The 22,899-nt window shown below is 41.8% G+C and overlaps 1 protein-coding gene across 1 annotated transcript in view; it reads right to left on the bottom strand.

The window, feature by feature from the left end:
- Positions 1 to 235: 235 nt before the first annotated feature.
- LOC101273183 (myosin-8) overlaps positions 236 to 22,899 on the bottom strand; it is a 29,181-nt gene continuing 6,517 nt past the window's right edge. The window contains exons 10-40 of the mRNA XM_004266840.2: positions 22,569 to 22,667; positions 22,374 to 22,477; positions 21,855 to 21,993; positions 20,648 to 20,766; positions 20,421 to 20,570; positions 18,754 to 18,924; positions 17,550 to 17,859; positions 17,374 to 17,441; positions 15,648 to 15,735; positions 15,445 to 15,562; positions 14,962 to 15,085; positions 14,734 to 14,870; positions 12,996 to 13,251; positions 10,987 to 11,229; positions 10,718 to 10,894; positions 10,495 to 10,640; positions 10,320 to 10,410; positions 9,844 to 10,233; positions 9,288 to 9,414; positions 8,835 to 8,953; positions 8,512 to 8,708; positions 7,171 to 7,354; positions 6,921 to 7,086; positions 6,701 to 6,825; positions 5,447 to 5,755; positions 4,047 to 4,250; positions 2,941 to 3,066; positions 2,687 to 2,857; positions 2,398 to 2,502; positions 1,737 to 1,832; positions 236 to 518 (exon numbers count right to left, since the gene is read on the bottom strand). Coding sequence (XP_004266888.1) covers positions 369 to 518; positions 1,737 to 1,832; positions 2,398 to 2,502; positions 2,687 to 2,857; positions 2,941 to 3,066; positions 4,047 to 4,250; positions 5,447 to 5,755; positions 6,701 to 6,825; positions 6,921 to 7,086; positions 7,171 to 7,354; positions 8,512 to 8,708; positions 8,835 to 8,953; positions 9,288 to 9,414; positions 9,844 to 10,233; positions 10,320 to 10,410; positions 10,495 to 10,640; positions 10,718 to 10,894; positions 10,987 to 11,229; positions 12,996 to 13,251; positions 14,734 to 14,870; positions 14,962 to 15,085; positions 15,445 to 15,562; positions 15,648 to 15,735; positions 17,374 to 17,441; positions 17,550 to 17,859; positions 18,754 to 18,924; positions 20,421 to 20,570; positions 20,648 to 20,766; positions 21,855 to 21,993; positions 22,374 to 22,477; positions 22,569 to 22,667 — 5,009 coding nt within the window. The 3' untranslated portion in view covers positions 236 to 368. The remainder of the gene's footprint in view (positions 519 to 1,736; positions 1,833 to 2,397; positions 2,503 to 2,686; positions 2,858 to 2,940; positions 3,067 to 4,046; positions 4,251 to 5,446; positions 5,756 to 6,700; positions 6,826 to 6,920; positions 7,087 to 7,170; positions 7,355 to 8,511; positions 8,709 to 8,834; positions 8,954 to 9,287; positions 9,415 to 9,843; positions 10,234 to 10,319; positions 10,411 to 10,494; positions 10,641 to 10,717; positions 10,895 to 10,986; positions 11,230 to 12,995; positions 13,252 to 14,733; positions 14,871 to 14,961; positions 15,086 to 15,444; positions 15,563 to 15,647; positions 15,736 to 17,373; positions 17,442 to 17,549; positions 17,860 to 18,753; positions 18,925 to 20,420; positions 20,571 to 20,647; positions 20,767 to 21,854; positions 21,994 to 22,373; positions 22,478 to 22,568; positions 22,668 to 22,899) is intronic.

Below are 22,899 nucleotides of genomic sequence, written 5' to 3' on the forward strand. Positions count from 1 at the left end.
ACCTCAGTGAGTGTTTTCCTTAGTAATTTGTATCAATCTAGAGAGATTTAATAAAATTAAGTCCAGTGAAAGATAATTGTGTGTGTGTGTGGTGGAGCTGGAGATTGGGAAAGGGATGCTGGGTGGTGAGAGAGGTACAAATATTGAATGTTCCACAAAGCCATATATAATGTTAAAAAAATAATAGCTAGGTGAGAACTGTGTTTGAGAATAAATAATTTTGGAAATAACTGAGTCTGGTTCAGTTTATCAGTTCACTGTAGTTTTTATTTATTCAGCATTAAGAGAAAAACATCACAAAGCAGGTGACCCAAAATAGCACATTTTGTGCATTTCTTCAGCCCCTTGGCAGTATCATGCAGATGTGTTCACTCTGGACTGACTTTTGTGTGAACCTCCCGGCTCTTCACCCGCAGCTTGTTGACCTGGGACTCGGCAATGTCAGCCCGTTCCTCGGCCTCCTCCAGCTCGTGCTGGAGCTTGCGGAATTTGGCAAGGTTAGCGTTGGATTGTTCCTCCTAAGAAAAAAGTTGTGAGAGTTAGACTTTGTGGTTCTCATTGCACTTGTCACAAACAGGATTATTTCCTCAACTCAGATATTTCCTTCTTATGGTTTGTTTGTCATATCTGATTTCAAATCCAGACAGAGGGCTTCCCTGGTGGCGCAGTGGTTGAGAGTCCGCCTGCTGATGCAGGGGACACAGGTTCGTGCCCCGGTCCGGGAAGATCCCACATGCCGCGGAGCGGCTGGGCCTGTGAGCCATGGCCGCTGAGCCTGCGCGGCCGGAGCCTGTGCTTGGCAGCAGGAGAGGCCACAACAGTGAGAGGCCCGCGTACCGCAAAAAAAAAAAAAAAAATCCAGACAGAACTTGTAACTTCAATTACATTTTTCACTCTAAAGAATGAAAGAAGAAACAGTTTTGAAATGGAAGAAACAAGCTCATTATGTCAAACCCATGTATACGTGAAATCTATTTATGATGTATGGACTGGGTGGAACGGAGGAAGAGACCCACGTACGCTTGGTCACAGGGGTTAGAAAGTAAATGTAAAGTCAAATTCTAACTTTGGGAAAATGCCAGTTGAAATGTTTTTGCCATATATTTTGACTCTGGTATACAGAGATGCTGTGGGTGGGGGATGGGGATAGGAAGAAAGTATGCCCTCTGTTGGTTGGACTTACTACCGTTCGTGCCTCTCCCTTTCATGTTCCCTTTTCTTACCTCTTACCCACTACATTGTGTCTGGGAGAGTGGGGAACAACCAGGAAAAGTGAAGCTGGAGAATCTTCCAGCGCATCCTAATTTGCTACAGCGAATGTGCAGGGATAAGTCCCTGCTGATGACACTGGTAGTGAGGGAAGGAGTCAGCTGGGGTGAAAGATTTCTGTTTGGCTTTTGAGAACAGTTGATTTTGTGCATTTCTAGAGGGAGAGGAATATTTATCATGGTGGTAGATTTTCTACTGGATGTTCTTTGCAGCTATCAAGTAAGGTGGGTTATTTGGAATTTTCTTTTTTTCCCCCGACCCCTAGAAATTGCTTAATAATAAAAATGTCTTGAAGTCTTATTCTATAATTAGGATTTGGGGGGAAATTCATATTTATATCATCTCTTTTAAAATAAGAATGACATATTCTTACTTGGTCTCTTTCTTTCTCATTAACACATTCTCTTAATACACTTTCTACCCTCAAAGAAGTTTTCTTCTTCCCTCAAGGGCTTAAAGATACTTACAGCCTCCTCAGCTTGTCTCTTGTACGATTTCACCTTTGCCTGTAATTTATCTACCAGGTCTTGCAGCCTGAGAACATTCTTGCGGTCTTCCTCAGTCTGGAAGTTTGAAAAAAATGGTCTGCATTGAATCCAACGAAATAAACCCACTACAGGTGGTGAAGTAAATCACTTTGATATGATGGCAGGTGGGCCTGGGGTAAATGTGGTCAACTCTGAGGCTTCCTTCATAGTATTAACAGTAGCCACTCTTGTTAAATGTCCACTGTGTGCAGGCACTATATTGGAGAGTTATACACGTCTCTAATCCTTACTTCCCTACTCTGGTGAGTAGATGTTTTTATTCTATTTTACAGGTGATGAATTAAGGTTTAGAGTGTTAGGTAACCTATCCAAGTTTATAAAAGTAAGAGAGGCCAAACCAGGACTAATACCAGTTTATCTGTCTTTGAAACCTATATTCTTTGCTCACTTACACTGTTTTCTAAAGGCCTTCCTGATTTTCCTAGCTTAGGAAGGGATCTGTGATAGGTGATTGTGCCATCTGCCCCTTACATAGATATCAAGTTAATATGTAGCTATTTGTGAGTACCACATAGTCACCCGGTTTTCAGTTTCCCTTTGTGCAGGAAGTCTGGATATTCTAGAAAGCTCTTCCCCTTACCTGGTAGGTGAGTTCCTTTACTCTTCTCTCGTGTTTCCGCAAACCTTTAACAGCCTCAGCATTACGTTTCTGCTCACTTTCAACCTCTCCTTCAAGCTCACGTACCTACAATCAAGAAAGATATTTATATAGTCAGTCTTGGGGGATGTTAATTAACTCAGGACCTACTGAAGATATTGGGTGGCTGTCCCCAGCCATAGGATAAGGATGGGAGCCAATATACAAGAAGAGAGAAGGATGGGGGAGTGCCGTTTTCACTTCCCGGATTCAGAGAGATTGAGAGACCCACCCTGGCCTCCAGCTTCTGGATCTGCTTCTTCCCGCCCTTCAGGGCCAGCTGCTCAGCCTCGTCCAGGCGGTGCTGCAGGTCCTTCACCGTCTGCTCCAGGTTCTTCTTCATGCGCTCCAGGTGGGCGCTGGTGTCCTGCTCCTTCTTCAGCTCCTCGGCCATCATGGCCGCCTAATTAGTAAATAAACCAGTATAATAAACCTGGTAATGGCAGGTAACACACAGTTTCATGAAACAAATGCTCAGTTGCTCACATCAGTGATGGCCTTCTTGGCCTTCTCTTCTGCATTGCGCGATTCTTGAATTACTTCTTCCACTTCACTCTGGAGTTGTGAAACATCATTTTCCAATTTTTTCTTGGTGTTGATCAGGCTGGTGTTCTGTTAAAAGTAGTGGAAATTTACAAGACCTGCAGTTTGCACACTTGGGGTTTTACAAATGTATTACTCGTTGGCTTATGCAGGGGACCTAATGGCAACATTTCACTGAACTTTAAATATTTGTTCAGTGCAAAATGTTAATCATTTGCACGGTTGGTTCCCCCCGCCCTGCCACTGCCCCAATGTCCATCTGATTTATGCATAAGGACGTGGAGGTTCAAGAATGTCTATATTAGTTAATTGCTCTTTCAATTATATGTCAACCAGACATTGCTAATGTTCTGTCCTTAAAAGGTTGGAAATATTAGAAAAGAGTAGATTTCTTTTTGTGAGAGCCTGGTACTGAGAGTTTCTCAGGTAGAAGGAATCTATTCTCTGTTAACTTGAATGGTTTGCTCCCTTGGGGAATACTGAATTACTCTTATGAAAACACTTTCTTAAAATTTCAACCCAGTGGTTCTCTAAGGGAAGCAATATCAGTGGGTATTTGGAAATGTATGGGGGTGGATATTTTTGGTTGTCAGAATAACTAGGGTGTGCTGCTGCATTTAACGCCCAGGCTGGTCAGTGACGCTAAATGTCCTGCAAGGCACAGGGACTGTAGACATAGCAATGCTGAACGCTGAAGTGCTCCTGATGAGAAACACTATGTGGAACATTTTCAGATTTTGGAGTCAACAGATATCTTTATTCAAGTTTATTCCACACCATGGTTTTCAAAATAATCTAGAGTCAAATCTTATTTTTAAATAAAAAAAAGTAATACCCCTGCCCCGTTTTGGTAGAAAATCTTAAAAAGAACACACAGCAAAAAATCATCTATAATCGCATCACTTCAAGGTAATTGCAATTAATATTTTAAAGCATCTCCCCGATCCTTTTAAATATACACATATTTATAAAAATAGAGTACTTCCATATTATAATTCTGAGTCGTCACTTTACGGTACACCAGCGTTTGTTTGATGTGAGGGTCTCACCTGGGTGTGCAGGAGCTGGACGCGCTCGCTGGCGTCCAGGAGCTCCTGCTCTGCCGTCTTCCTGCTCCTCTCCGTCTGCTCCAGGGTGGCCCGCAGCTCCTCGATCTCAGCCTGCAGCAGGTTGGCTCTGCGCTCCACGATCGCCAGCTGCTCCTTCAGGTCCTCCTGGCCCCGGAGGGCATCATCCAGGTGGAGCTGGGTATCCTGTTAAGTTAATAAAAAGGCTTAGACACCCTGAAGAGGATGTGCACATCCCAGGAGATGAACTGGAAGAATGGGTTGGTGCCAGGAACGGGAAATGACAGGCCTGTCATTTGAATGAGCATGAAAATGGGGATGTCACCTGCTTAGGTGAGAGAGGATTATCAGGAGACTGATTCTTGTTGTGTTTTATGCCATCAACTGGTTATTTTTCATGTGCGAGTCACCAGTATCTATAATTTATGGAGCATTTTCCATATGCTGTACCCAGCACTTGACATCTGTCTTCTCACTTCATCCTCACAAGTAACCCTATGAGGTGGGTAGTTTCATTCTTAATTTGTAGAAGAAACAGAGGTTCTGAGAGGTTATAATAACTTGCCTAAAATCAGGCAGCTAGTAAGTGACAAAACTAAGACTCAACCTCAGGCCTATTGGTGCCAAAGTCTTTTCATTTCACTCGTATCATAGCTTATCTCTGGGCTTCTGTTTGTTCTTTTATATAACGTTTCTTTAAAAGTAATATATTTGGGGCTTCCCTGGTGGCGCAGTGGTTGAGAGTCCGCCTACCGATGCAGGGGGCATGGGTTCGTGCCCCGGTCCGGGAAGATCCCACATGCCGCGGAGCAGCTGGGCCCGTGAGCCATGGCCGCTGAGCCTGTGCGTCCGGAGCATGTGCTCCGCAACAGGAGAGGCCACAGCAGTGAGAGGCCCATGTTCCACAAAAAAAAAAAAAAATATATATATATATATATATATATATATATATATATATATATTCGGACTTCCCTGGTGGCACAGTGGTTAAGAATCTGCCTACTAATGCAGGGCACATGGGTTCGAGCCCTGGTCCGGGAAGATCCCACATGCCACTGAGCAACTAAGCCTGTGTGCCAGAACTACTGAGACTGAGCTCTAGAGCCCGTGCTCCGCGACAACAGAAGCCACCGCAATGAGAAGCCTGCGTACCGCAACGAAGAGTAGACCTTGCTCGACGCAACTAGAGAAAGCCCGCCTGCAGCAGCCAAAAATAAATATATATTCTATGTGTATTTATTTTTAGCTACCTCCATACTATGAACTGTATAATTTGTTAAAAGGAAAAAAAAAGATGGTGTAACAAGAAGGTGTTGTGATGAATGGGAGATGGATGGGTCACTTCCCTGACTTGTCTGGGCTGTTAATGTGGACCCATCTACCTTCAGGATCCCTTGGGTGTTTCTGTAGTTCCTCAAGCTCTCTGCTGCCAAGCGGTTGGCGTGGTTCAGCTGGATTTCCATTTCATTCAGATCTCCTTCCATCTTCTTCTTGACTCTCAGGGCATCATTCCTGCTCCGGATCTCAGCATCCAGCGTGCTCTGCATGGTCTCCACGACTCTAATGTGGTTCCTCTTCAGCTGGTCAATTTCCTCATCTTTTTCAGCGATTTTCTTATCAACTTCAGACTTGACTTGGTTCAACTCCAGCTGGATACGCAGGATCTTTCCCTCTTCGTGTTCAAGAGATGCCTTAACAAAACAGTGATCAATTAATTAATAATCAATTAATAATGGGAAATGAATATTTGGAGGGTATTCCCTTGTGAGCCAAACTCTTACTAATATCAGTTTGTCTAATATTACAAAGTACAATAAAAGAGCTCTAGGACCCTACTAGGTAAATCATCCTTTAATTTATTCAGTCATAGACTTTATTGGGCAACTCTGTAATAAGGGTGCTTTGTAAAGTATAAAGGGCTATACAAATATTATTCATATGAGTAGTAACGAAAATTATATGATTAAACTTATGTGTAGTAAACAGGAATTCTCTCCCGTTCTATAAATTAAAATGTTCACGTGATATACTAATTCCTGTTGTAGAAATTCTCAGTTTTAAAACATATATATAATTTTGATTACAAAATATGTGTCCATTGTAGAATGTGGGGTAATTTATAAAAACAAAACTTTCCTATTTTTCCTCCACTTAGAGGCACAATTTTAATGTGGTACATTTTTTTTCTAGTTTTTTTCCTATTTATATATATTTATACATGATAAAGTTATATTGTATATGCAAATGTGTGTCTTGCTTTAAAAATTATCCTCTACCATAAATATTTCCCCATATTAACTACATTTAATGGCTGTAGAAAATTGCATCATATGGATGTTCTATAGTTTGCTTTACCTTGTTTTTGGATTGGACATCTTGTGTTTAAACTTTGCCTCCATTTAGGATAATTTTCTTGGGATAGATTCTTAGAAATAGAACTGATAGGTCATATTATTACATTTTTAAGACTTTTGATAACTATTGCCAAATTGCCCTTCATAAAGGTTATATGAGTTCAGATTCTTACCTGCTCTGTAATAATGGATCCATCTCATAGTACCATTGCCCAATGAAAACAGTGGTGTTTCCACCAATGTTTATCTTTGATTTTCCCCCCACAACATCAATATACGTACCTCTGCTTCCTCTAAGGCAGCCTGAATTTCACATTTCTCTTGTTCCACTTGCTTCTTTATTTTCTCCAGTTCATGGATTTGCTTCCCTCCCTCAGCAATCTGCTCAGTGAGGTCAGAAATCTCCTCTGTGGGTGAACAGAAGAGAGAAGTGGTCAGACTGATATAACATGGAAAGGTCTTTCCAGGGCCATATAGGGTGGGGAAGTTCAAGAGCACTCACGCTGCAAGTTCTTATTTTCTCTCTTCAGCATTTCAAGGTGTTCCAGGGATTCCTCGTAGGCATTCTTGACCTTGAACAGCTCCGTACTGAGAGAACGGGACTCCTTCTGGGAGCCCTCAAGTTCAGCCTGGGTTTCCTCATACTTCTGTTTCCATTCTGATAGGACCTGAAAAGCAGTAAATTGTCAGCTAATGGAAGGAGAAAGGGAGACTAAGTAAAACATCGATGGAGTTTGAGCAGGCTGGGCCACCTTGTCAAAGTTCCTTTGCTTCTTATCGAGAGCTGCACAGGCAGCATTAGACCTCCCCATGTCAAGCATGAGGTCCTCCACTTCATTCTGGAGCCGCTGCTTGGTCTTCTCAAGGGAAGCGCATTTGGCGTTCACGGCTTCTACATGTTCCTCAGCTTCCTGCAGACGCTGGGCCAGCTTCTTCCTAAAAAGTTAGCCAGGCAGTTAAGTAGAGAGGTCAGGAACAGGGGCAAGTGCTAAACTCCTCAGCCCCCTTTCATAGTCCTTTTTTCTACAATGTCAAGTAGCATGGTTTTCAAAACTGTGGTAGCCAGTACTGCTTTCTAGATGGATTAAACTGTGAAAAGGTCCAAAGCGGTGAACAGCTGGACTCAAGTCCTTTTAGTTGATGAATTGTTAGAGGCCATTGTTGGAGCTGACACTGTGTGTATGTATCTTACAGACATTGTATGTATGTATCTTATAGCATATGATTTCAGGATATTCAGGGCTTCTGATTGAGTACGGTATGGAGAATGATTAGCCAGGGCAATTCTATTGATTGATTTAGATCTCATCTCATTCCAAAAAGGATTTGAGACTAACTAGATATTTTATTGGTCACAGATATACTGGGCATATTCTTTTGCTTTCTCAGACTTTCCATTTTATTTTATATACTTTTCTTCCTAGAGAAAAATAGTCAGTTTCTTCTAATAATATATATTTGGTCAGTCTCACCTGAGAGGAATGGATAAATAAATCGGGATAATTCAGGTAGTCTAAGCAAAGGCAGGGTTTTTCTTTTTATTCCTTCTGAATTGTCTACGCTCTTGCTTTACTCCCAATTGTGTGCCAACTATACATGCCTAATGTACACGAAAACCTTTAGCCCTAATGCTCTAGAAGATCTACCTGAAGGTCTCCTTTGGTCTGTACCCAGACTAAGGCTTTACTTTATTCAGACTAACTCTGAACATTATGCACAGTTCGGATGGCCTCCAGCATGAGTTTTAAGAGATCTGTCTTTGTACTACAATACTTAAGAAGGTGGTCTCTGGAATCAGAATGTCTGGTTCTAATCCCAGCTGTACTATTTATTAATCATATGGTCTTGTGTTAGTTGGTTAACCTCTCACAGTCTCAATTTCCTCATCTGTAAAACAGGGATACGAGTAATAATGCAATGTAATGTTGCTAAGAAAACGAAATGAGTTAATATACGATAGTATTTGACACACAGCATGCACTTAGGGTAGCTTCTGCTTTTGTTATCATCATCACAGCTGTTTTCTGGGAGTTGCTGAGCTGGGCAGCTAGCAAACCATGTCATGTCCCTCCTCTAGAGTTCACGGCACACACTTGGCCTCCTCCAGCTCCTCCGTGCGCTGGATGGCGTCCGTCTCGTATTTGGTCCTCCACTGGGCCACCTCGCTGTTGGCCTTGGACAGCGCCCTCTGCATCTCGGCCTTGGCTTCCTGCTCCTCCTCATACTGTTCCCGCAGCAGGTCACAGTCGTGGCGGGAGGACTGCAGGGCGTGGGCCAGGGCGCTCTTGGCCTGTGGAGGTATGAGTTCAGTGACTTAATTCATTTCTTCAGTGATATTTAACTTACACACTTAAAGGAGAACCTAACTGAATATGTTTAGATTTGATCAGTCAAGAATACTTTTGGTAAAACTTACTTTAGTTTCTTCCTCTAGCTGACATTTCAGCTCCTCAATCTGCTGCGTAGATGCTTGTTTGGTCCTTGAAAGCTGAGAGACCAAAGCATCTTTCTCATCCAGTTGTCGGGAATATTCACCTAAGAATTACCGAAGTAAAGGAATTTGTTTATGGCATAAACAAACAAGCCTAAAGTTTGTATATATAATTATACGTACATGACAAATATATACTTTATCTAATTATAAATATTGTTACAGAACTGGCTAGATTAAAAAGCAGTATTGCTATTGTAGTGTAACAAATAAACTAGTCTGCTGATTCTTTCTTGCTTTTTTAAATTTTTTCTAACCCGCTCAGTAAATTCCTATAGTTGATTACTCCCCTCTAATATGGGAGTATTGCTATTAATTCAGAACCCCCGGAATTGCTTTTGTCTAGGCCATAATCGCGGGCCTGAGGGAGATCTCTACCCGCTTCCGTCTGCAGGCGCGCTCTCTGAGCCGTCAGGTCACTGAGCAGCCGCTGCTGCTCTTCCTCCTTTGTCTTGAGTTCACTCACTTGGTCTTCTAGAGCGCGGCACATCTTTTCAAGGTTTCCCTGCGGCACAGGTACCCATGAAAGATGAGACATTGAATACAGTAAAAAAAAAAAAAAAAGTTACCACTGGATTCTTAAAGTATTTTTAGAGTGAATAAATTTACGTCAAGTGTGAGTAGAAACTGATGGCGCCAACTCTGTGGAGCATGCTAGGATTCAGCTATGACGGGTGCGTAATCTCCCCAAAGTGCTCATTGTTGGAACTCATTCATTTATCCCAATGATACTTGACACTGACAAAGTAGATTTTGAAATAATCTTAACAGATTATATCCAGCATTTAAAAAAAATGAAATAAAATGGAATATATTAGAATACAAAATTTTAGATCAGTGCTATAAACTGCCTACAAACAATGTTTAACGCCAGAGAGCAATGAGGGTTCTTACAGGTTATTAACTCTGCTCATTTGAAGACAGTATTGGGTACCTTGGCTTTGGAAATGGTCTCTGCATTACTGCTAAGGTCGTCGATCTCCATCTTCAGCTCACTCTTCTCCTTCTCCAGCTTCTGCTTGACCCTCTGCAGGTTGTCAATCTGCTCCCCCAGCTCGGCCACACTGTCCGCGTGCTTCTTCCTCAGCGTGGCCGCCGTGGCCTCGTGCTGCAGGGTGGCCTCCTCCAGGTCCCTGCGCATTTTCTGGAACTCGGCCTCCCGCTTCTTGTTCATCTCAATCTGGGCCGAAGTGGCCCCGCCGGCCTCTTCTAGCCGCTCGCTGATCTCCTCCAGCTCCCGGGAGAGGTCCGAGCGCTGCTTCTCTGCTTTGGCGCGGGAGGCCCGCTCTGCCTCAATCTCCTCCTCCAGCTCCTCGATGCGGGCCTGGCAGTGACACAGCACATTAACATGAACTCACCTCAATTTCAGTGTTTTTGGGTACAGAAACAAATGGAGGTGAGATGACTCACCTGCAGCTCTTTGATTTTCTTCTGTAGTTGAATTTCTACTGCCTGCTCATCTTCAATTTTGCTTAGCAGATTGCTGATTTCAAATTCTTTCCTTTAGACAGAAGAACAAGGTGTATTAGTGCCCATAAGAATTGAAAGATGATGTCGCGTAGAATTTTTTTTCTGGCGTTCCTACTTTTTAAATTTCTCATCAAGTTGCTGTTTGTCATTTTCTATATCTACTATGGATTCTTGGGCCAATTTTAGGTCACCCTCCAGTTTCCTCTTGGCTCTTTCTAGATCCATTCGAAGTTTCTTTTCTTGTTCTAGAGACCCTTCAAGCTAATGAGAAAATAAACTTTGTTAAAAATTTAAAGTATATTAAAAAAAAACCTTTCAGATGGATATTAAAAACACACATCATCCACTTGCTGTTCTAGCTTGGCTTTAGCTTTGTTCAGGGTGTTCACTTTGTCCTCTTCTGCCTGCAGGTCATCCAGGGTCTGCTGGTGGGCCTCCTGGAGGGCCTTCTTCTCCTTGGTCAGCTTAGCTATGACTTCGTCCAGGCCTGCCATCTCTTCTGTGAGGTTTTTCACCTAGAAAGGTTAAGGAAGAGATTATCTCTGCTCTAAAGCAGCTTAGTTAGATGGCAGAGTCTCTATATGCTGTATACAAATATATTTCATACCTTGTTCTCTGTGGCATGTTTCTCCTTCTCAACCTTGGCCAGTGTCAGCTCAAGGTCATCTATGTCTTTCTTCAGTTCCGAACATTCGTCCTCCAGTTTCCTCTTCTTGGCCGTCAGCTCAGAATTGATCTCTTCCTCATCCTCAGCTCTCTCAGTCACCTCCTTGATCTTTGCCTCCAGCTGGATTTTGTTTTTAATCAGTTGCTCACACCTTTCCTCTGCATCAGCCAAGGCGTCAGCTTCCTGTGGAGAGATTTGCTGAGCTGGTTAGAGAATTTGTTGCTTATTTTGAACTTGTTCTTTGCACAAAATAGTAGTGTTTACTGAATGCTAATGAATTTTTCAGTATGAATATAAATTAATTGAACATCATTCCATTCTCTGGAGAAACATAGCTAATTAGATATGGCACTATAGATTTAGAAGCAAATTAGCCTGAAAAATGACTGGATTGAAGCAATTGACTATTTTAAAAAGTATTGTGTAGAAGAGTGGAAGGACCAAAGGAAGCCTGGGTTCTTGTCCCAAATTTGCCTCCATATGTATGACCTTGCACAAATTGATTTACTCCTCTTACCCTCAGTTATCTCATGTAATTAAAGAGGATTGGAATAAGTGATTGCTAAGAGCATTTCAACTATATTATTCAAAGATTTTTCCTGCGCGTCCGGAGCCTGTGCTCCGCGGCGGGAGAGGCCACAGCAGTGAGAGGCCTGCGTACCGCAAAAAAAAAAAAAAAAAAAAAAAAAGATTTTTGACTTAGTCAAATTGCCTCAAACAACTAGTTGCTACATTGAATTTTAAAAAGAAAAACTACGTAACATTATGCCTATAAATACATTTCCATGAAGCATTTTTCATATACTCAAAACCTCCCTGATAGACCATAACAGTGCTGTATAATTGCCCAGGGCTTCCATTTCCATTTCCATTTTAAGAATTACCTATTAGTCTCAAAATGAATATTAGACTGTATAAGAATTTGTAATTTTGAGAAACTACATAACTCAGTGAGGTTTTTATAAATGATTAAAGGACTCATAAAAATCAGTTCAGCCACGACCTTATTACTCTGGGCTGGGGAATTTCTTTAACTTCTCAGTGTTTGTTTATATCTTAAGTTTTTAAAATGCTTAAACATTTGATAATGAGGACTTCGAGGGTTCCTTTGCTTTTATTTTTAATAGTCATACACTCAGTATATATTTACTCACTGACTAATGATAATACCTATGAAAAGAGGTTAAGATGAAGAGGCTGTGATTGGGAAAATGTAACCTTCATATAAGTGAGCTTATCAGAAGGAAAAGTTGAAAATAGCTTAAACATTTTAAGAAAACTATCCTTTTTTTTACAGATTTCTTCATGACATTGTTGGGCTTGTTGGGCCAAGGAAATGGGAGGTTGTATTTGGCCACAGTGCTGATGCCAAGCCTGCCCCCACTCTGCTTACAACTTCTTCTTTAACCAATAAACAGAGACCTTGAGAACTCAGGATCAGTATCACAGGAAGAATCACAGAGATCACTAGCTCTGTCTTCCACCGTGGTAGTTCAGTTCAAGTAACTGCAAATGAATTTATTGAGCTAAATCCTGGGGGTTGAGGAAAAGAGATACAGAGAGCAATAAGAATAACTGTCTTTTATGAGTGTAAATACAATCTCATACACTTGTATTCAGGAAATAAGGCTCTTAAGACTGGGATGAAGCAGGCAGGGCAGATGAGTAAAATGACTGAGATTTGGGGGCTTTGCCTTTCAACTGCTTCCTTCATGCCTGTTAAATTTGTGGTATTGTTAAATAAATTCTTCAATCTCCCATTTTCCATTTGCAATTTGGAAGTAGTTGGTGCCTTACTTCTTCACAGGAATATTGAAAGTTAAGTGAAATACTGAAAAAAGCAACTAGAAATTTTCTTTTTCAAGAAAAGGCCATTTGTAAATCCAGAGTGTATGTGAATTCCAGAAAAGCTTCCGTGACATGGTGCATTCAGCACACAGAGTACTCACAGATTGAACCTGGAGCTGCAGCTCATTCTTCTCTTTCAAGAGAGTCACCATTTTTTCCTCCAGTTCCTTCCTTTTGGCCTCTGACTTGGCGAGTTCATCTTTGGTTTTCTGGAACTCTTCCTTCATGGTGGCCATCTCCTTCTCGGTTTCTGCGCTCTTGAGGAGGGGCTTGATCTTGAAGAAGAGTTTCATCCAGGGCCAGTGCTTGACGTTCATGAAGGCACGTACATTATACTGGATGCAGAAAAGGGCTTCTCTGAAATGACGGAAAAGTATCAGTGTAGGTTGATCCATTAGAGACAATGTTATTGTTAGTAGTATTTTTTTACATACAAACTCCCCTTTTAATGCCCCCCCCCATGTAAGTGATGTGTCAAATTCTGTATATTTTATATGCAGGACACACACACACACAACACACACACCCTCACACTCAGAGCGGTACTCAGTATGACCACTTTGCTAATGTGCACTGCTCATACTGAACTATTGTGTTCTCAAGTCCCTGTCACATTAGCAAAGAAGCTGACTTTAGAGGAGGAATCCTTTGTATATATGAGCAACACATACCATTTTAAGAACATTTGAGAAATCACAATATTAGTGACTTGGGAGTGGGTGTGGCAGGTGTAAGTTAATTGTGCTGCTTGGCCTTTGGCACACTGATGTGACCTGTGAAAGGGCATGGCTTGCTTTCCTAATTGCCCACCTAAATTGAGCTTATGGTTTACCCTGTTTTCCTTGAAACCTCTCCTCTTAGTTTAATCACTGCCGAATTATCTACTCCATAAACAGCTTTTGTTAGTTTCTTCACATAATAGACTGGCTTTTCTCAAGTCCTTTCAAATGCCTACTTCTTACCTGCTCAGTTAGATTGTTAATGTCTGCAGAGCATTTAGCATGGATTGAGCTACGAAACTTGTTTTATTTAAATAACATTTTAAAATAGTAATAAGAGATATTCCTTCTGCACACTGTAGCAATAGACTGGCAAGGTTTACCTGCCTTATAACAATGTGTGTGCCTCTTCAGGCTTGTTAAAATGGAGATTCTATTTCTATAGGTCCAATTTATAAGAACCATATCTCTGAGAAGGCAGATATCATGCCATAAACCATAATGTTGACACATGGAAAAGACTTGGGAACACTTACACCACAGAAATAAATGAGTACAGATGAGCAAAATGAATGCAAAACGTGTGTGTAAGGACAGCAGTAGTGCTGGGTGGATGGGTTGGATGAGGTTAATTAGAGGAGGCGGAAATGGAAGTCTTGAATTGGTAAAGAGATAAATTAGGCTGAGAGGGGAGCGCTTGTGCAAACAGGAGAGAAGGAGATAAGCAAATTGTTTAGCCTGGCTGGAAAAGGCTGTGCAGTGGGAGATGATAGATGAGGTAGGGAATAGAGAGTGGCCTTGACAGACACACAGGCAACTTGGATTTGATGTGGGAGACCGTGGGGAACTGCAAACAGATACGGTGTGATGGAAATAGTGTTTACTGCAAACGATTCCTGCTGCTGTATGTGAGATGAATGAAAGGGAGAAACCGAGGGAGGAGAGACGTTTGGAAGAGAATCCCAGTGTGAGGGGTTAAGCAGAGGCTGATGTGTTGTAAGAGTGAGTTCGGAACTGGTGAGAAGTGCATATTAACCACAAGATGAAAGAGTTAATGAATAAGGAAGAGTGAGGTAAAGTCCCTAAGAGACCTTACAGTCCTTATCCTCTGCATGGTTACCTCCTTTGCAACATCTTCTGATATTCTGCCCTCATTAGGAATCCCCTACAGATGGCTTGAGTTCTTGTTATAATCTGGGCCAACTTTTCATCTCTCATTTCTTCCAGAAGACCCAGCAGGCCAGCTTTGAAGAAAACCTGGAGAAAGAGAAAGTTACAAATCATCCCTAGACTACAGGAGATACAGCTATGGCAGAGGACTTGGATCAGGTGTAAGTAACAGCCATACCTTTGTATGTCCAAATTTGTACTGGGTGTGATCAATATCAATAGAGGCAAGAAGTTTCTCAGAAGCCTTCTTGCTGTCAATGAACTGTCCATCTGGAATAGCGCTTGCATTTAAAACTTTGTATCTGTTCAGTCGAAGAAAGAAAGAATGATTAGGAAGGTGTGATCATATATGAAAACCAAACGACACCAAAAAAAAGTCAGTAAAAAGAGAAAAAGCAAAAGTAGAATATCCAACTGTCCTTTTAGGTTCAGATAGTAAAACAATATGATTTTTCCACAAGCTAATGCATGCTTCTGTCCTATTTTTAAGAAATGCCACCATCTCTAGCCTGTATTCTGTTCTAGCACCACAAGACTATATTATTTGACTTAATTTCATCATATTGACGAAGCAGGATGCACAAAACAATGAACAGAGGGCAACAGTGAAAATGATTAGTTAGTCACAGCATTCAGTGAAATATGACAGAGGGAGACTGGCCTTTGTTTAAAATCCCCATATAAGATTCTGCTTGGGAACCCCTTCCTGCAGATGCGGATGCCCTCCAGCACACCGTTACACCTCAGCTGGTGCAGGACAAGCTCATGATCCATGGCGCCTAAAAATAGATCAGAGTACTTACTACTGGGCACTGAATTTTCAGACCTGTGCCTGTGTGATTATTTCATGCTCTTAGATCTTACCAGGAGTTTTGGTTTCGTTGGGAATGATGCACCGTACGAAGTGAGGGTGTGTGCTCCTCAGGTTGGTCATCAGCTTACTTAAATTTTCCTAGAAAACCAGGTAGAAGGGACTTGATGAGAAAGTTCTATTTCAGATTGCTTTTTTTGGTAATTATATGGAACGAACCTAGGCACTTTCCTAACTATATTAGGTAAAAGTCTATGAGGCTTCAGTTGCTCTGTGTTTTAAAGGTCTCAAGAGTTCTAGCCTGCCAAAAACTGAAAGGCTAAAGTGCTGGGAAGAAATGCAGCTCTCCCTGGTATTCATTTATGACACCTAGGATCTATCCTGTAAACAAACTGCAAATTCAGTAGCCTTGACACACAGGAAGTATTCTTGACCGGGAATCAGAGACAAAGGACTACAGTCTCACTTTGCCACTAATGAGCTGCTTGACTCTATAAAATCCCTTTTCTCTTTCTGGGCCTCATCTGAAAATAGTTGCGATTACCTCTAAGGCCTCTTTCATCTCTCTCAGTGCTAATATTTTTTACAGTAGTAGTTTACAGTGGTAACCTAGGTTAGCCACTGTCCCAATGTTTGCCATTCCTTCCTTGAGTGTATTATTCCCTGGGACCTGTAACCTCTTGGTTTTTGTTTTGTTCTGTTTTGTTTTTTTCTGAAGAGTCTAAAATCATAAGACTGTATGACCTTGTGTGAGTGGATCTTGAGTACCTGAGAATGATCACAGTCTGGAGCATATGGGGGGAGTTATTCCAGAAATAGAGTAACTGACTATGACACACAGTGGTGTTTTACTCCACCACAGAAAACTAGCAAGTAGCTATTTCTCAGTGTTTCTTAGGTATATTCGTTGAGAAGGCAGAGTTGCTTTATTTTTCATATCTCAGTTAACTATTAGGAAATAAACAAAATAAGTAATGTGAGTTTCTAATCTTGCAATTATGTACAAGGATAAGTTGATGAAACACGGGCATATTTGGTGAAATAATGCAAATTGGTAGTGAGAAAAAAAGAACAGGGCTGTTTTCTTGTTTAGGTCATACATAGTATCTGCATTTTAGTCTTAAAAAGAACGAGACTTAGCCACGGAAATCCTGACAAAGCAGCCATTAGACCAGATGCTCCATATGTTCCCCTGTAGAAGAGCCAGCTGTTAAGCCATCTAAGAGAATCACATTATTTGCAGTAATGTTATTATTACTGTTATTCTTAAGAGATATTTTTCTATCTTAATCATCCATCTAAATCACTAGGTTTGGCTTTAGATAATTTTCAGCTATTAGAAAAAATTAAATCCATCTCGGAGGACAAAGATGTGATTTGGTGGAAGGATGTCCTAAAGGGTGTGTCTCGGGCTCAATTCTCAAGGGGGGAACTCAGGAACATTCTCAAAGGGCAACATTGGTGGCTTTCCACAGGGAGACCTTTGAAGTTCAGCTGTGCTTCCTTAAAAATCGGCCTTATTATATAGCGAGAAAGCTTCTAAGGGCATTTTGGAATTCCTGAATACATTAGATGAGCATAGTAAGGAGTAAGAGGTAAACCATTCAGCCCTACAGGAGGAGTATTGCTTTGGCTGTGCCCTGACAAAGAAGGAATACCTGAAGTCATTCCTATTAACGTTCCACTCCCTCCTAATTTATTCTAAATCCTTTATCCTTATCCTAATTATGATAAGTCATAGGAACTGAATAGATCTTTCGAATTAAATTTGTACTTTACCCTGAAAAGGGCTGACACAGTCTGGAAAGAAGAGCCCTTCTTCTTAGCACCTTTCTTTGCGCCGCTGTCTAAGATAAAAAGAAAACCCATCAACGAAAGTAGAATCCCAGAGGCTGGAATGGTATGTGAACATTCTGTGGGGATAGGTTAATTTAGATCAGGGGCTCAGAAAGTACCGGCTTCAGCACTAGCATATGTGGAAAAGAGACTGGCCAGAGTCTTCATTGCAGACTTCTGGTACAGCCCAACCACAGTGTCGTTCAGGGGGTCCTTGTTCTTGTCCAGCCAGCCGGCAATGTTGTAATCCACGGTGCCCGCGTAGTGGATCAGTGAGAAGTGGGCCTCGGCCCTGCCCTTGACCACTTTGGGCTTCTGGAAGTTGGCAGACTTGCCCAGGTGCTGGTCATACAGCTTGTTCTTGAAGGAGGTGTCTGTGGCCTTGGGGAACATGCACTCCTCTTCCAGGATGGAGAAGATGCCCAGTGGCTGAATTCAGAAAAGTAGACATTGGTGTCAACCTATCTTGTCTCAAAAGATATAGACACAGTGGTTGTCATTTGATTGAATTATGAGCACTCCTAATTAAATACATTTATAAAGTAAACCAGGGTCATAGCTCAAAGAGGTCTTTTTGTTGTCACTAGAATGACTTTTCCACCATTCTTTCTCACATTCAATCCATAGCATTATTTTCAATTAAAAGAGTAGCTGGATATAAACTCCAAATGTCAGCACTGCATAAGTGGGGGCGACTTATTAAAATGTTCTGTGATTACCACATTTTCCCCCGTTTGGTGAATTAATCTATTGTCAGAGTTTTGTTTTTCTATGCAAAGGACTTACTGACTTAGAAGGATGTTTACTTTATATGCAATAACTTAACGGTATAAATAATGCAAACCTTATTTAAGACATTTTGTGCATTTAATCCCTTAAAGATAGATTATGAAGAAGCATAGCAATTTGACTCTTGACTTCCAAACAGATTACCTTTGATATAAGCCCTAGCTGTGTTACCTGTGCATTAATTTTGATTTAGAAAGTAGTTATTTCTATTGTTGACATCTTGGATCATAGTGGAGATAGATTTAGAACAAATGAGGTAGTTCTTCTGGTGAAGCAGACCATCTCAATAGAGATGCTGCTTTAAACTGGGATCTGAGCCAGTGTTAGAACAGAACTTATTACGACATAGTGAAGCTAAACACTCTCTGATTCTTCTTACGTAAAAGTTGAAAAGAGAAAGTCATTTCTAAAGTAATTTTCTAACTTGTTCTAATATCAGTCTAGTTAAGATTACAGTAATACATTCTGGAGTTGCTTAAGGCACTTGGGAAAGTTATCCTTTCAGTTCGGGTTTCCTTTAGAAGTCAAGCGGACCTTCTCGATGAGCTCAATGCAGGCGGCCAGGTCCATCCCGAAGTCGATGAACTCCCACTCGATGCCCTCCTTCTTGTACTCCTCCTGCTCCAGCACGAACATGTGGTGGTTGAAGAACTGCTGCAGCTTCTCGTTGGTGAAGTTGATGCACAGCTGCTCCAGGCTGTTGTACTGCACAAAACCAAATTTCCAACATTAAGTGGATTTTTATAGCAGTAGAATTCATTACTGAAGAAAAATCTTTTATCGAAAATATGTGGAATACAGTAATGAAATAAAGTTTAAACTGATTGTTGTCTCTTCAGAAATCCCAGGGAAAAAAATGATCATTTTTGACATGAACCCTTTTCATGATTTCTGAGCATTATTTAAAGGCACAGCTGTCAATCACATAGCAAGAGTTCTGGTAGAATCTACCTCTTTCCACCTCTGAAGACTGCATGGGCAAAAATGTGCGTTAAAAGTATAACCATGATCCTATGAGTTATGGTTCAGATTTAAGGGTGAAAGTAATTCATTGCAAAGCCTCACTTCTTTTACCACCACCCCCCCCAATTCAAGATAAAGGTCACATTTTCACTTTTGGCGTCACATTATTAAGGAAAGCTTTTCTTAAGACCTTTAGTTGATGTGCAGAGTGAAATTAATAGGCTAATTGCTCTTCTATTCATACCAAACATTTGGTAAATCCTCATTGTCAGGTCTGTGAAAGGGGGGACCTGATGTGGTATAGAAATTGAAGATCTGATGGAGTCTTTTTTTAAAAATTTATTTATTTAATTTATTTTTGGCTCTGTCGGGTCTTCATTGCTGCCCACGGGCCCTCTCCAGCTGCGGAGAGCAGGGGCCACTCTTCGTTGTGGTGCATGGGCCTCCCACCGCTGTGGCCTCTCTTGCTGCGGAGCACGGGCTCCAGGCGCACGGGCTTCAGCAGTTGCAGCATGTGGGCTCAGCAGTTGTGGCTCACGGGCTCCAGAGCACAGGCTCAGCAGCCGTGGCGCACGAGCCTAGCTGCTCGCGGCATGTGGGATATTCCAGAACCAGGGGTTGAACCCGTGTCCCCTGCGTTGGCAGGCGGACTCTCAACCACTGTGCCACCAGGAAAGCCCCCTGATGGAGTCTTTATAATAATTGACACCCTCATTTTATAGATGATAAAGCTGATGGCCCAGAGGGGAAATGGTGTGTGTCAGATGAATCTGGAAGAGGGAAGACTATGAACTGTCACTGCGCTTCTACCTCTAGGCCGTTTCTCCTCCATGGGAGGTGCCTTGTGTATGGACCAAACGTTGCATAGCCAGGTTCCTGTCGTGGCTTTGCCTTATATGGCTGGAGGATCTTTAGCAAGTGTTTTGATTTCCTTGCATCTGTTTCTCCACATGTAATTAGAAGTAATATTAGTTACTCCTTCATGGGTCGTTGTGAGGATTAAATGAGGTAACATTCTGAAGTGCTTAGTAGAGTGCCAGAAATACAGGCTTCGTGATAAATGTTAGCTATTATTATTACTTCTGTTATTATCTAGTTATCTCCTAGCTATTTCGTCCTAGGTGCCATGCTGGAGAAAGCAATGTAGACACTACAAGTGTAAATGAATAATAATACTCAGTATATCAAAACCCAAATTGCCTTTCTCCCACTTTTTATTAATATGAAGATAAACTCACATCAAAGATCTCAAAGCCAGCGATGTCCAAGACCCCGATGAAGTACTGCCTGGGCTGCTTGGTGTCCAGCTGCTGGTTGATGCGGGTGACCATCCACAGGAACATCTTCTCGTAGATGGCTTTGGCCAGAGCGCCCACTGCATTGTACACCTTCATGGACAGAGTAATGTTTGTTGGCACTATGAAAGGCCTGGGATGTGTGTGATTCATTGAGGTTGTGCACTTACCTGCTGCACAGTCTGGCCTTTGGTGACGTATTCGTTGCCGACCTTGACCCTGGGGTAGCAAAGGGCTTTGAGTAGATCAGCAGAGTTCAGACTCTGGAGATAGGCAGCTTTGTCAGCAACTGCAGAGACACAATTCAAGGAATGTTGTTTAACAGCAGATACTTCTTCAAGGTAGTCTTTCCATTTTCCTCCATCCACTTTCGTTATTATTTAAATAGAAAGCTTTAAATAATTCTAGAGAAGATCAGGTGAGGCTCTCTGTATATTAGAGCATATACTTGCTAATAAATGGTCAGTCAGTTACACTGGCCTTTGGTGATTTGTTGCAAGCAACTCCTGAGAAATTTAACAACAATAAAAATATGTCCAGTGTTTATGGAAATAATTTATGTAACACAAAAGCCAGAGTCCCTGCTTTTAAGGCACAGTAGGTGGGGGTGGAAGGTAAGATAAATACACCTTATCTCAATTTAGCTCCTCCCAATTTAACCTCAGCGAATTAGTTTCTTTATCTGAAAACGTGAGGATTAAATTTTAGTGCATGATTCCTACAGAGTCCCCTTCTAAAATTTTGTCAATGACTATGATGTAAATGAGGGAGAGAGAATGTCGAGCCAGGGTGGTCAGGAAAGGCTTAAAGGAGCAGATAACTTTAGCTTCCGTGGTAGATCCTGTAAGTTCCATGTTCTTTCCATACATAGAGTATATGATTTTTCTTTCTCAGTTTCTTTTTTATCTTGTTGCCTAGATTGTCTGAGGGTTAAATGCAGACAACACACACACACATGTGCACAGATGTCCTCCAACCCCAGCTCTGTGTTTGGGCAAGACCCTGTATCCCTCCACTAGGTTTGCCCAGCTGGTGCTGAAATAGACCAATATGCCAAGTTATCCTATATACCTTCTCGCCATTGCTAAGGCAAAGCAAGCTCACGGTTCTGTCTCATTCCCTCTCTAATGATCTGGCCCCAGGTTGTGCTTTTTAGATATATCCTTACAAGTGGCTGTTAGGGTTCATTTGGGCTGCATAGAAAGATGGAGATATGGAGATGTGAGGAGGGAAAGGGGGTGAGGAAAGCATGCAGTGTGTGTAAATGTGTACATGCCCCTCAGAAGTCCAGCTACAAAGGAAATGTGAGTTTAGAATAACCTGTTTTTTTCTTGCTGTATTCTCTAATTTAAACCCAGATGGAGGTTCATTTGGTACCTTCGGTGCCATCTGGCTCCGCTTGCTCCTCACGCTGCTTTTGCTTGAATTTCATGTTCCCATAATGCATTACTGCCCCTGTGAGCTTGTAGATGGACACTTTCTCCTCGGGAGTAAAGCCCAGGATGTCAATGGCTCTCTGCCAGGAGAAATGACAGGACAAAGTTAGGGCAGAAGAGACTAACATATTTTGGAGAATTTACACTATATTCTAAGGTAACCACACTTATGGTGTGGTTGCTATTGTCATTTCCATACATAATGGATTTTTTTTTTTTTTTTTTTTTTTGCTGTACGTGGGCCTCTCTCACTGTTGTGGCCTCTCCCGTTGCGGAGCACAGGCTCCGGACGCACAGGCTCAGCAGCCATGACTCACGGGCCCAGCTGATCCGCGGCATGTGGGATCTTCCCAGACCGGGGCACGAACCCGCGTCCCCTGCATCGGCAGGCGGACTCTCTACCACTGTGCCACCAGGGAAGCCCCATAATGGATTTTTTAAAAGTGAGTGTGTGTCTTACATCAGTGGCCATCAGCTCTTCTTGGTCATCAATGCTAGGGACTGTGATCTCCCCTTGACTGACGAAGGCATAGTCATACGGGTTGGTGGTGATCAGGAGCATGTCTGGGTGCATAGAATTCAGGGTGTATGGTTTACATTAGAAGTTGTTAACAAAAATATTAACTTTTGTCTGTGAATTTAAGTTCATCCTTACCAATCAGATCTGGTTTCTTATTGGAAGTGATCTGATAAAAAATATGGTAGCTTCTTTCTGCCTTTAACTGGAAAGTAACTCTAGACTTTTCTAGAAGATCTGGAAAGAGAGGGAGATAGACATTGACTTAGAAAAAAATATCAATGCTGCTGAGATATTAAATGAACTTCAGTGTCTTTGGCTAAAATTGGGGCCTAAATTACGTTAGGCTCCATTGAGATTTCAACGTGATGATCGATCCTGTTGGTACTACATGTAAGAATTCCAAATACGTATGGCAATTACTCAAGGTTCTCACCATCTAAGAGCAGAGAGTGAAGTATGCATGCTC

This window comes from Orcinus orca, chromosome 19 (assembly GCF_937001465.1).
Source record: "Orcinus orca chromosome 19, mOrcOrc1.1, whole genome shotgun sequence".
NCBI lineage: Eukaryota > Metazoa > Chordata > Mammalia > Artiodactyla > Delphinidae > Orcinus > Orcinus orca.